Source organism: Mercenaria mercenaria, chromosome 17, assembly GCF_021730395.1.
Source record: "Mercenaria mercenaria strain notata chromosome 17, MADL_Memer_1, whole genome shotgun sequence".
NCBI classification, from domain to species: Eukaryota; Metazoa; Mollusca; class Bivalvia; order Venerida; family Veneridae; genus Mercenaria; species Mercenaria mercenaria.
In genome coordinates, this window is record NC_069377.1 from 29,905,711 (window position 1) to 29,920,832 (window position 15,122).

Below are 15,122 nucleotides of genomic sequence, written 5' to 3' on the forward strand. Positions count from 1 at the left end.
GCTTATATTCATATTACTCCGTATGCAAAATATGCATATAAAAATTATACTCAAGACATGCTAAAATAAGACTATCTTGGTTGGACAACCAGGATAGAAAAATCAAATTTTAGAAATACTTCCAGTGAAAATCTAACATGTACTAACAACTAAGTGAACACACATAAGTGTACAGGATTTTTGTCCAAGTTTTGACTAAATCAAGTGGTTGGCCAAAGTCTGATTAACCACCGTTAAGTTTCTATTTGTATGTGACTTATGCTACATTCACTCTTTCTTATAAATACACACACAGTGAAGTTAGAATTACAGTAACTATAAAACAATAATAATTTTTTCCCGGTATGTCATTTATCACCAGTCTTTATTTGAATGACTAGGAAAATGACATTTTCAAATTGTAGTAGGATGATATACATCTTCAGCTAGCCTTGGGTCTATCTAAAATGTCAGTAAAAGATATGACATGTATCACTCTGATATGAAATAATACAGCATGAAATTTCAATGAAAAGCTATATTTTTCAATGTGATCATGTTATGATGCTTACAATAAAAGGAAAAATATTGCATCTTTTACAGAGCCATTAAAACATTATTGTATTACTGTGCCATTGATTTACGATATAGCTCACAACATATATGATATCTTGTGTAATGTCATATTTAATATCATTTGTAACGTCATGTGTATAAACATGTGAAATGTTGTCAGCAATATACTGTGTAATATCATCTGGAATGTCATATGTTATATCATTTGTGAAAAATGTGTAAAATCGCGTATTATTGCTTGTGTTATATCATGTGTAATACCACGTGAAAACTTTTGTGTAATAACGTTTCTACAATCATTCGTGATACCATGTTTAATTTCATGTGAATTTCATGGTTGAGTAAATCTACGAAATTAAATCCTAACGAACAAGCAAACCTTCCGTTCATTTTTTCTTCTAAATTTGAAATCAATGAATTGAAAACGTCACGAAAATACCGTTTTGTCAAAAAGCATGACATTTTGAGCCCATGAAATATAATAATGTTACAGTATTTATTTAATTCCTGTAGTAAAGGTTACTCGTTGATGTCATGTCATATTTCAGTTCATTTTGATAGAAATGTCAAGTGAATTCCCTCTTTCAAAATCTTAAATTACTTTCAGACTAATTTAAAATGGTAGTCAATAATATTACAAATAGGAATAGAGTCAGACTCAAAAGATTAGAAATTATAGTCATTTCGTAAAGGGAAAGATCATTTATTCCTTAAACCTTATTTCACACAATATAGAAAGACAAGCAATGACACTCACTCACGCACGAATTGCCCAAACAACGTCATTTAAGTAAATGTGTAGGTTGTTTCTCTCAGAATCTTTGGTGCAGACTTAATAAAAGAAGTCAAACAAATCCGCTTCTGGACGGTCGCAAAAATGTATTACAAAAGGGGAAACAGTTCACCAAAAAATTGATTGTAATATCCACGAAACGTAGTCATTCAATTATTTTCCATCGTGAGACGAAAACGGCGTTCTGTTATTTTCGTTTTCGTACGAAATTAAATGGTAGTATATGAATGCAGATGAAATACCACAGAAACATAATAACAGTTATAATATTGATTACGCATTACGCAGCATTTTAGAGATAGTCATAAAGATGAGTCAGAATCGTATTTAGTTCTTCTATCTTTGCTTTTCGTTTAAGGTTCCATAAGATATACTGAATAATAAACATTTTTATCATAGCGGAATTTTGGTAAAACAGTTCTTAAGTCAGGCAAAACATTAAAGGTGAGTCATATATTAAACCGTTTCAAAATGGATTTACTCTTAACAATTTCCGGAAAAAAAAGAGTTATTTTCATTGCAGAATAACATTATGAATAGAGAAAATACGGAAAAAGGTAGACCAATTAGTGACATTTAGCTAATGCTCCTGCACATTTAAAATTAAAATTTGAAACATTTTCAGAATTCAAATGCATTATCAAATGAAACTACGTTGTCTGGGTGTATTCATGTTTTGCACAACATTCACATAAACTCCATACAAATCAGTGATACAGTCCCTAAAATAGCTCCAATGTTTCCTTTCACAGACTGCTAAAATGAAATGAAATATCATCACGAAAATATTTAAACATTTGTATAGATGCAGAGTTATCTAACATGAGTCTCTGTGACCGACTCTTTGAGTGCGTTGACCTTGAGGTGCGTAATCATACTTGCAATAATATCTAAAGGGAACTCTGTTTTTTTTCTAGTACTTATTTAGTAATAATTTATTGTAACCTTAGTATAATACACATTATTGCAATTTACAATGATGCCATGATTTTGTTTTTTTAGACAAAAGAGCATGAGTGGTGTTGATAATTTCATTACCTCTCATGAACAGTGACATCAAACAGTGTCTGTTATAATTTTATTTGTAAAGACATTAATTGTAGATTCAACTCATGTAAGAATTAATAAGAAATATCAAAAACAAAGAAACATCCTCTAAAAATCACGAAAATTTTCGTTTTTATTTATTTATAGGTCCAATTCTACAGCCATCTAGAAATTTTTGCGTTATGTTTCTGTTTTTCCCTTTGACATTCATTCCAAAATTCCAAAATAATACGATATATATTTTTGGAAACATAAAAAACGCTATATCAGACAAATACGTTTTATATTACATGATCAGAAATGCAAGGAACTTCAGTCAAATGAAACATAATGACTGTGTGGAGGTTTCAATATTTTTTGACTTTATATAATACGTACTAATCTCAGTTTATTTGACAAATGTATTGAAAAATATCTGACATTCAAATTTTAACAAGGCGAAATACACAAAGAGACCAGAACAGAATACAATGAAAGGATCATTTATTTTTTGTTATTTATTTATTTTTCTTTCTTTTTTCATGTTGAAGTTAAAATACAATACAATGTTTGTGCGTTATAAATTAATAATTATAATAATAATAATAATAATAATAATTATTATTATTATTATTATTATGCCAAATTTATATAGCACTCTTTTCATACAAAATATGTGCGTTCAAAAGTGCTTCACAAGACATAAAGAACACAAACACATGTAAACACATTGGTAAAGGATTAAAAGGAAAAGTGATTAAAACAAGATCATCCATAAATTATGTTCAACGTTAAATTACATTACATACACTATTAAAGGAAAACAATCCCTTTCTCAACATGAAACAAACCTGTCATGATTTTGTTATTTTGTTTGTTTGTTTTTGGTTTAACACCATTTTCAACAGTATTTCAGGTTTTGTTTTTTTAAATTTATATAACATGTGTGAAAGAGATGCGTTTTCAAGGATTTTTTAAATGCGGACAATGAGCTTGAATCTCTGATGCCTGCTGGGAGGGCATTCCAAAGCTTTGGAGCTGCATGCTTGAAACTTCTGTCACCATACTTTACTGTTCAACTCCTCGGTACAACCAAAGACACTGGGCCATTTGCCGACCTTAAGTCTCTACATGTTAGCATATCGACAATGTACTTGGGAGATTCATTGTGGATGTCTCCTAGCTACACCTTGCAACTTAGTATAACATCGACATAGAAGATGGTATATTTGTACAAAATGCAGACACGTATAGCGTCATGATGACCAAAGACAGCGTAATAAGAAAAAAACCCGAGTGTACGGATCATTGAATACGTTTAGATGACGTATACCCACGGATCAATGATATTGGGTAGCACGATGTAGGATATGCTTCGTGAAAATGGAAGTCAAATAATGTCCTATTGTGCAAATGTAGCAAACAATAACTGTACAGGATACCACATGCCAACATCAAGACAGATTTCACATAGTAATTGTTGATTGCCCAAAATTAAAGCCCAATAAAATGTGCATGCAAACCTTTTGTTTCTTTTGTATGATGTCATATGTTACCTTCATACTTTCTTGCAAATTTACACGCAGTGTAGACGAAATGACAGCATAAACACTTTTTGAAATTATAGCAGAATATCGTTTCAGTTTATTGTCTTTTCAGTATGTCATTTATTATCAGTCTTTATTACAATGACAAGGAAATCGACAAACTCTTTTAACAGCATATGGAGGAGCCAATAAATTACATCACTTGAGGGAAAAAAAGTTTTAATGTATTGTGTCTGCAACGGAAGGCTTAAATCTGTGCGAACAGCGTATATTGTAGAACAATTTTTAATATATGGTGAACCAGACAAGAACGTAATCGATGTTTTGTAAAGTAACTTGCTCCTATCCGACAATGTGACATTGCAAACAAAGCAATTTTCCCTTTACTAAAATGCATAAAATGGTGTTTGAGAAGTCTAATACTAGTATTTCATTAGAGTGCGGTCTTTTATTCTTCATTAATTGAGCTTTTAAGTTAGTGAAATATTTAATAACATGCAGTGTTTAAAATTAGATCGAACGGGAATATTCTCATTTAGTTAGTAAACGTATATATGTTCTACAATATGATGGAATAAAATGTATAGTTCCATGTTTTTTTTTGTTTTTGTTTTGAGATATTTGTCCATAATTAAAGAGATCCTCACATTACATGCTGGTTTTAAGACATCATGTTGTATTATTTAAATTGTCAAACGTTCTTATATTATTCATCTTTAGAAAGATAGCAAACTTGCCGTCCTGATATTTACCATTAATTCATCAATTGATTTTCATTTCTACATGCCTAGTATCCGGATAAATGACGTTAAGTCATTGCTTACGGTTTATGAAACGTACAGAACTACCTAAAGGCACAACTGTATAGTTACGATAAACCGGCATTTTGCATTTCAATAACTTTTATGTTGAAATTAACTCAACATTAAATGGTTCTTTTTTTTTAAATCAAAATGTTTCAAAGAAATGATGCAGCAAACTTCTGTTTCAGCTTCATACTGTTTTCACACGACTTGCCTTTTCTAAAGAAGTTCGAAATTTTCTAAATTACTCAGTAATTTCCAGGCCTTACACTGAAACGTGTCAAATAAACATGTCCGAATACGTTCTACGAAAACTAAAACAAAAACTATGAGCATATGCCAGAATACATAATTTCATAATATAGCTTTATTCCATGATCTAAGGTTAAACAAATTAGCATTTTTATGTCAGACCTTCTATGTATTAAATGAAAAGTTTTCATTAAAGCAAAATATACGGACTTTGAATCAGTGCAATTACTCATTTGAAATTAGATTCAGCAAAACAAAAAGAGACAGAAAGACACTATCACATAAATGTTACCAGTCAAGTGTATAAATGTCACCAAATGGGTATATACAAGTCACCAGAACAAGTCGTGATAAGTGATTCAAGTTTTCAAAATTATACAGGATCAACTATATCACATGAACAGAATGACTGAAGGGCCTAGCGGCGAAACCTGATAAATATACTTGAAATATGTCGCCATCATAAATTGTTATTTGTAATGTATCATACTGTATCACACCCAAGAGAATACGTTTTTCACTGATGTTGACGGACTATACTTTAAACGGGAACTATTTATCATCATTCAGCATTATACTAATCTTACGGCTATGGTTAAAGAGGTATACTTGGTGTTTTATGCCTTTGGAATGGCATGCCTTTAGGATGTCAGCAGTTTAAAAATTGTCTTTGTACTGCCATTCGGTATGCATCCATTTCTTATCAGTATAATATAATGTTGAAACACAGAGCTGGGGGACATGTATTGTATGTTATATTTTAACAAAACTAATCAAAGGCCTGAATGGCCTGAGTCGGCTAATGATTGATGTACTGACAGTATAGTCTACCAGTTTCAGTTTGTTTTTAGTTTTTTTCTTAAAATTTTATAACACAGCTCGATATATACCCAAAATATTATATCCGGATACGATTACATTTTCTCCAGTTTGAACAATATATTTTACAAATTGTGATGATACGAAGACATTTAGCAGCATTTGGCAGTATCTGACAAAAAAGTTGTTTCGTTTCGTAAAAGCAGCCAAACATAGACGATCTACTTTCGATTTCAAAAACTACAAGAAAATACAATTTAATGTTTCGCCGATTTGTTTATTTCTCGAAAAATAAGAATTAAAATCATTTTTAATATCAGTAGTAACTAAACAAACCAGTAAGAGCTTCTTCTTCCGATAATTTATCCGTTTACTGACTGCAAAATTCAACCCACGCAAAGTTTATAGAAATCATACGATGCGTGTTTACGTTCAATGTGGGAGAATAAAGGCTGATCGGCTATGTTACCTAACGCATCCAGACGATTCAGATTTTGTTTTTAAAAAAGCATTGTGTGCGTTTCTGTAATTTTATATACCTTTTTATACGCTTAGAAATTATTAGACATGCGTATTTGCATTTTTTCTATACGTAATTTACGCTAATACGCATCTTATCTGGAGCCCTGTGAACTATTTTTTGTCTTTCGCTGGATGTTACCCAAGCTTTGTAAGCCTGCACAATTCTTAAAATGCACATTTATGCTTAATGAGTTACATTCGAGTATTGCACAATTACAAGTCATAAATATGACAGATTACATCGTATATTGGTCATAGCAAAGGGAATTGACACAACTTAACTTCATTCATGCAGTGAACTGTTTGAAGTTTGAGAAATCTAATGGAACTACATCCCTTCACTGTGTTATTTGGTCCATTTAGAGAATCGTTGGATAGCAAGGACTCGTCAAAAGGCTTTCAGCCTTTAGCCGACTCAAAAATCAGGAAACATAAAAGCAACGAAAACAGCATCCACGAGACGTGCTAATGAAAACCGTTATCTCGTGGCCACAAAGGTACGCAAAGACAAAGGTCCTACAGTGTGATCAAAGATAAAATGGTATTTTGTGTCCGCTTCCTATTCATTTAACATTTTGAGCTGATTTTAAATAATTTGGCTAACATATTTACAATAATCAGACTATAGGCAGAAATTAACTTTTAACCCTATTCATTAAATGAATAATCACTCAGTATAACACCTCATACGTTATATATATATATATATATATATATATTTAGTATGGTGATATGAAACATTATAATTCAGAAATCACAACAGATTATTCATACTAAAATTATAACGGCTTACAGAGTAAAGCAGTTCCTACAGCCACGTTCAAGTAACGCAGTTTCCCCTCGAAGAATCCAACCTATCAGCCAAAAGCAATGTATATTTGAAGTGTAAATAATTGGTATTCACAAAACTCTAAATGCAAGACACATAAGGGCAAAACAAACAACTGTAACACAAGGACGTAACAGGTAACCCACTCAACACCCATCCTGTTGAAAAACAACATTTGAGAGTTTACACCATTGTTTTGTATGCATCAGAACTCGCTTACCCGCCAAGTTTCAAAACCACAAAGTGACAGACTGGTATAAATGATATTCTCCCCTTCTGGGCGAATCCTTTATAAGTGAAGAAATAACATCTTATCCTCTCGGTTGAAATGCATTTATTGAACCTGAATAAAACAGCAAAAATACATGACGTAATTAGTAAGACATTTTAATCAAACATAATTCTTGAGAAAAAAATGCTTCAATTCTTTTTACTTCGATACTTTTTTTCTGATTTTAGTGCACCAGTGTCTTGTTCGTCCTTTATGAATTGTTTCTATATCTGAAAACTATTGAAGTTACATGCAGTTTTAGTCAACTAAGGACTTTATGAATTAATTTCTTCTGGCCTGACATTGTAATACAATAATATAACATTAACGAAGGAGAGTAGGTGAAAACTGTTCGCTAGTGCAGACACATAAAACAACAATAAACAACAAATCATCGATGACGGCGTTTCAGAAAACAAAAATGTGCAAAGTACGGATGCACTATGCCCAGGGTCTAATCAGGGAGTCTGGGTTAAATGGACTTTAAAGAACGATCTACCTTTTTCGTATATGGCTTTGCTTAAACAAATCAATTTCAAATCATGCATTTAGAATAACATTTATCTACAAATGTTTGGCTTACCCGCTGTGCAAAATATCACCATTTTTACTTTTATTTTCCCAAACGAGCGACAATACATCAACAGTATTTTATCAGACATGTAAATGATTTGACCTGTATTCCCTGAACGATTGCAATGGAGGTGCCACCTTGATCCGAACGACAAACATGCTAGCAATTAGAAATGCATTGGGTTGACAGGAATCAGTGTGGGTTGTTTCATTGCTATAAGCATTTACATACAGATAAGATAACAAAAACATTTCTTGTAAAAATGAATATCTTGTTCGTTTAGTCGTAACTTCTTTTACCAGGAAGTACCAGACTATCATATAAATACACCAGCAAATAAGAGGGAAACAGAAGAGCTTTTACTGCAGTCTGTGAAGTAATTTATGAGTGTTAAATGGATTACATATGTTACAATATAGTAACAATATGGTATCACTAAACTAATGACTGTTCAGTGAATTACATTCCTCGAACTTTTGACTGTGTTATTTCTGTGTGAAACACAAGACATTTTCACCGTTCATTTGGTAGTTCTGTTAATTTGAAACAAATATTGATATATACCCTATAGAAATTTAGGAAATCATTTTTTAGCTTGATTAAGTCAGACTGATTTTTCCCCAGTAAAAAAATGATATGTTTGCGAGCTTGCAATGTTTGTAACACTGATAAAACAATTGCATATTTGATGATAATTAAGGTTGAAAATAGTTCTAAAATGCAGATTGTAACCAAACGTACCATTATGATAGTTGTAAATTTATTTACATGTACCTTTTAATTAAATCCAGATACATTGTATACGTTCGCGTGCTTGATTATTCCAAATTCGCAACATAATACCACTTGGAGGCCATACACTGGCACATACATATAGTTATGCTATGATTCTGAATTATTTTACATCTAAATCTATCTTTTTATAAAAATTAAAGCTAAGAAAGTTAGTAGAGTTGATATTTATCACATAATACACGTGACATTATACGTTCAAAGCAACATTTATGCTCCTTTTATAACGTTAATAAGGCATTATTCAGGGTTTCTTGAATATATGACGTTAAGACGTTACTTCCAATAAATCAAACATGCATCACTACCTTTAAATACATAATTGACCAAAAGGTAATTATTTTTAAACTGTTCAAACAAGTTCCATGTAAATGAAAGTGGATTTGTCCTGCGGAAACAGAGCTTGAGACAAAAACATGCATTAACGTTATGTCTTTAGTCAAAGCGCCGTAGACGCTCAATAAGAGACATTTGCAGATACTATTAGCATGATATCTGCTTTCATCTTGCCTTTGGCTTACAAAAAATGTCGTTACAGATTGTGACGTATGTTACCCTATAATGAAAAAAACAAAAACAAACTCGAATTCGCAGTGTTATTTAAACATAATCGTTCGATGATATTTGCAATAAAAAGAACATTCATTTAATTTTTTAACTCTGTTTATGACTCCGTACCGTTGTTTTTCATTATCACTTGCAACATTTGTAATGTAATTTGCAATATCATATTGCCAATATGTGTAATAAAATGTGTAATATTATGAAAAAAGAAAGAAATATGTAACATTATGGTTGGAGGTCAGTAATTCAAATCCTTCTTTGTTTCATATAAAAAACGACAACTTCAGGTCGTCTTTACATATCTTTAGAGAACATCAGTTGTGGTCTGCTACCCTATAATGGCGCATATTTGCTCTCGTTCGCGCAGTAAACACCTACTTCCGGTTTCGATCTGCAAAACTTGCCATGTGGGGTGTATGAACATGAAAACCGTCTCATTTCATGCAAAATGTATTCTAGTAGTGAAAAATGGTGATTAAAGCACTCGTTCTACACGAATTTGCGCGAAAAAATGGGAAAATTAGGATCTATTTATTATGGACTTCTTTCGACTACACCATCGAAGCACATTTTTGATCGAATTACTGACCTTATTCCTATAAGAAATGTTTCTTATCAAATTTCACATCATTTTCATCTCTATTTTCAAGCAAGATGTAATACCAAACATATTGCCAAGTTTCATTGTGAAATTTCGAAATCTTAGAGAAATTTAGACATTTAATAGAAGCCACCCCCTACCCATTTATTTGGCTAAATTTTGGCACTATGGTCCCTTTATCGTATATTTTGGTAAAAGTTTCACTTGTTTGCATTTTTTTTCACTGGGATTCTGAAATATCATTCATTCCGTCATGAATAAGACCCAGAAGGATGCATTTTGTGCATTTTCTGACATTCTGGAGACAAAATATTAGCTTTTTAATCCCAGAAATCACTGCTGAAATAGACGCATCTACTCAAAATATGGTCAAAATTCAAAAATTTTCAAATTTCATTATTATTTTGCATTGGAAACACATTTTTATATCATATACAACCGATTTATGACTATTAAGACTAATTGCGATGTGTTTCGAGAAAAGTCTAATTTCAGCTTTTATAGGTTAAATATATTTTCCGTCGGTTAAGCGAAGCGAATTAGGCGGGAAATATTTTCCTTGAATAGGTATAGATCTATTGTTGTATCAGGCCAATCAAAATCTTGTTTTGATGGTTGTTTTGTTGGTAGCCTTAGTAACGCTGGTAAGGCAAGTTATCGTGCCGATTGTTGTGATTTGTATGGTCATTCAGCTTTGGGCACCTATGCTTACAAACAGATTATTTTTCGCTAGTCATGGATGAAATTTCACCACGTAATTCGCCAAGTCGTCCTAGTGCAAATAGAACGGACATTAATCAGACATTAAATTTAGTTTTGGAACAATTGAAAAGTCAGAAAGAAGAGCTTTCGTCTTTGAGAGACGACGTTAAAGGACTTCATTATCTGTGTCCATCAGAAGTGGAAAAGATTAAAGACAAAGAGTTGTCGTGAGAAAGGAGGGCAACAAGATTCAATATAACTTTAACACGGACATTGAAGATTCAGTCGTGCAAGCCAAGTGGGCTATCACAAACAACAAATCTGACTACGCTCTGGAGGTGTTAGAGGAAACTGCTAGTAAATTGCACAAACGTAAAAAACTTATCCGAATTGCCGATACGTCAGAAGGGGGCTGGGAAACGGTTCGACAATACCAGGCGAATCCTGTAGCCAGCGACAGTGACGATGAATCTAAGATTTCCAAGGCGGAAAACCGTGCTCTCCGCAAACGCAAGCGATTTCAATCGAAAAAAAAAAATCGCCGAACGACGCAACTGGGAAACGCACATTATTTCCCAGGCCTACTTCTACTGTTGGGAGTATTGGGAGCGTTCCATTTCCTCAATGGGGTATGCAGCCATCAACGTCAGGTACCTTTTCGGGAGTCAACGGTTCTCTCGGGACGTCTAATTTTCGTCCCTACACAAGGAAGACGTTTGGAAGTTGCTTCGCCTGCGGAGACTTCACGCACTACAGAAAAGATTGTCCCTACATGTCAGGTTCCTTCAACAAGCAGAGTCAATCAGCCATCGATGTCACCCAGAACAGAAAATGAGTCATCAGTTTTGACAGATGAGTATTCTATTTTTAGATGTAATTGTTATGATTTACACGGTGACAGTTTTACGCATGAATATTTTGAGTATAAACAGGGTCAAAAAGCAATAATTGTTAAAGATAGGTTAAAACAGTGTTATGATTTTTGGCATAGGATTGGTGCTAATGATTTTATACTGGATACAATCAAAAGTGGGTACAAAATTCCATTTTATTCTATGCCATCATGCTTGCATTTTAAAAAATAACAGGTCGGCTTTACAAGAACGTAGTTTTGGTACAAGAAGCAATAAATGATTATTATTGAGGGGTTCAATTGAAAAGTTGTGAGAAAATTCCTGCTGTTGTTAATCCGTTAACCGTTTCAGTACAGTCTTCTGGGAAGAAGCGTTTAATACTTGATTTAAGACATGTCAATAAGCATTTATGGAAACAGTCTGTAAAATATGAGGACATTAGAATCGTACTCAATTATGTTCGACCCAATTGCTATATGTTCAAGTTTGACATTCATTCTGCGTATCATTTCATATCTATTTTTCCCCCTCATACTGATTATCGGGGTTTTCATGGACTGATGACATGGGAAACACTATTTTTTACAAATTCTTGTGCTCCCTTTTGAAATTAGCACAGCTTCGTACATATTCACCAAATTAACAAGAACATTAATTGCTAAATGGAGGGGTGAAGGAAAGATGATAGTTATGTTTTTAGATGACGGTTTTTGGTTGTGAGGGAGATTTTTTTGAGTTGTTTCAGATGTTGCTGTCTCGATAAAAAATGATCTTCTTGAATCCGGGTTTTGTTCCAAAAGCAGAAAAATCTTTATGGGTTCCTGTGCAAATCATAGAGTTTCTTGGTAATACTCTTGATAGCACCAAAAATAGTATTTATATACCAGATAGAAGAATACAGAAAGCATTAAATACACTTTCAGAGATAGAATATTCGTTAAAGAAACACAGACGGGTTCACGTGAGAAAATTGGCTAGTTTTGTTGGACAAATTATCTCCATGTCGGTTGTTATAGTCACATTTCTCAAATAATGACTAGGTATTTGAGTATAGATATAGCCGCGGTACAATCGTGGGCATCTTATATACAATTAAGTTGTGGTAGTATGACTCAACTCAAATTTTGGAAAGAAAATTTACAAGTATTGAACATTAGTAAGATTAATGTTGAAGATTTTTTCACTAAAATAGTATTTAGTGATGCCTCCGGAACGGGATTTGCCGGTTATGAGGTAAGAACTGTAAATGGTGCCGCTCAAGGTCAGTGGACAAATGATGAACAGGTTCGATCCTCTACTTGGAGAGAACTTACAGCAGTTTTCAGAGTTATGCAGTCCATTGTACATGTTTTACGAGGACACAAGGTTAAGTGGTTTTCTGATAATCAGGCTGTTAGCAGCATTGTTAAAAAGGGTTCGATGAATGTTGAGTTGCAAACAATTGCATTCAGTATATTTACATACTGTTTAAAGAATAGTATTGTTTTAGATGTTGAATGGATTCCGAGGGAGGAAAATGAAAGAGCCGATTATCTGTCAAAGATTGTTGACAAAGATGACTGGGGCATATCTTTTCATATTGTACGCTTGATCGAAAGCAAGTGGGGTAACTTAGAGGTAGACTGGTTCGCTTCAGCTCATAATAGTAATTACCTGTATTTTATTCCCAGTTTTGGAATGAAGGGTGTTCAGGAGTGGATGCATTTTCGGAATTTGGGTGGTAAATTTGGGTTGTTCGTGCCACCCATCATTACAGTTGCTAGGGTATTAAGAAAAATGCAGTCAGACAAAATTAGCGGTGTACTGATTGTACCGTCATGGTCTTCGGCAAATTTTTGGCCGTTATTATGCGTGGGTGGCAGATTTATATCCAATGTTGTAGACTGGATCGAGTTGCCTACAAATAAAGAAAATTACACTGCATGCATTAATGGCGCAGGCATTTTCGGAAATGAAAACTTGAAGTTTAAAATGTTAGCACTACGACTAATATTTTAGTACTTGTATATATCTGTACTGTTAAGATGCTAATTATGCATCAATATATGGCGTGGCTGCCTTTATAATTGCTATTTTTCTGTTTAGGCTGACAAGCCTTGATAATATGTGTATTGATGTTAAAATATTTGTTCACAGAAATGTATATTAATTTGGATTATTGCGCAAGTATAGATCTTCTATTTGCATGTTATGATAAAGTTTTAATATAGTTTAATATTATTAAGACACAAAAACATAGAGTCTGTTATTCATTGGCATTTATACCTTCACAGCCTTTTGTCGGCTGCATATTCCGTTTATGGAGGCTGACAAGCCATGATAATATGTGAAGAAAAAGAATATTGCAAATTATTTTATTATAATTGTAATTAACGAACGATTCTTTATTTAAATATGTTTTTTCAGTGTTTCTCGGACGAAATAGAAGATTTACCAGATGTTTTGGTCGATAAGGTGACCTGGATCCCAGAACTACTGAAGGATGCTCGTGCCGACAGTACCACCAAATGTTACAATCGAGGTTTTATTCGTGGAGGAAATGGGCCTTGAGTAATTCTTTGGGAGAAAAGGACATCTTTCCGGCCAAGCCGTTTTTTTTTGGTATATATTTGTGTTCTATCGTTCAGTCTTCAAATTCATTCAGTGCTGTATCAAAATCATATTATAGTGTTAAATGGATGCATGATTTATATGGCTTGACATCGCCAACTGATTCATCGTTAGTAAAAACATATTAGAAGCTGCTAAAACGAAAGCTTTCTAAGAAAATTGTGAAGAAAGAACCAGTGACTCCTGTATGTTGCTTAGAATGTTCAATAGTCTTTATCAGGAAAACAATATCAAGAATCAGAGAATTATTTGCGCATGTTTGTTAGCATACGCAGGGTTTTTGAGAAGTGAAGATTACTTAAGATTAGACGTTCCGATATAGTATTCCATTCCACATATATCAATATATTTATTGAATCAAGCAAAACTGACGTTTATAGAGATGGAAATGGGTAACAATTTCTTGCACAGGTACTATGTTGTGTCCTGTTGTAAATTTACAGCGATATTAAACATGGGCGAATATTGACTGTGATTCTGACATTTACATATTTTGTGGAATGTCAAAATGCAAAAATGGATATAAGTTAAGGGATATGAATAAACCCATTTCGTATACAACTTTGAGAGAACTGTTTATGAAGCGTTTAAATATCATGTTCCGGATATTTCTAAATTCGGACTAACAGCCTGCGCTCCGGGGGTGCAACTGCAGCCGCGAATAACGGCATTAAGGACAGACTTTTTAAGAGACATGGAAGGTGCGTAGTGAAAACGCCAAAGATGGTTATATTAAAGACTGTTTATCTGAAAGACTTTCTGTTTCTCAGAATTTGGGTTATAAACTTTGAATTAGTTTCAAGCACATGTATTATTTTGTAACTTATAGTTTCCCGTTCTTTGATTTCATCGTGCCCAAGTGCTCATTACATATTATACAATATATGAAGCATATCGTGTTTTTGTTCTTTTGCTACAAAGATCTGTGTAGGTTTAAGGAAATATATTTTCCGTCGGTTAAGCGAAGCGAATTAGGCGGAAATATTTCCTTGAATAGGTATAGATCTA

At 33.2% G+C, this 15,122-nt stretch overlaps 1 protein-coding gene across 1 annotated transcript in view; it reads left to right on the forward strand.

The window, feature by feature from the left end:
- The window catches only part of LOC128546206 (uncharacterized), a 93,733-nt gene extending 79,698 nt beyond the window's left edge, over positions 1-14,035 (forward strand). Inside the window, exons 2-3 of the mRNA XM_053527741.1 lie at positions 10,871-11,679; positions 13,911-14,035. Coding sequence (XP_053383716.1) covers positions 10,871-11,679; positions 13,911-13,957 — 856 coding nt within the window. The 3' untranslated portion in view covers positions 13,958-14,035. The remainder of the gene's footprint in view (positions 1-10,870; positions 11,680-13,910) is intronic.
- The last annotated feature ends 1,087 nt before the right edge of the window (positions 14,036-15,122 follow it).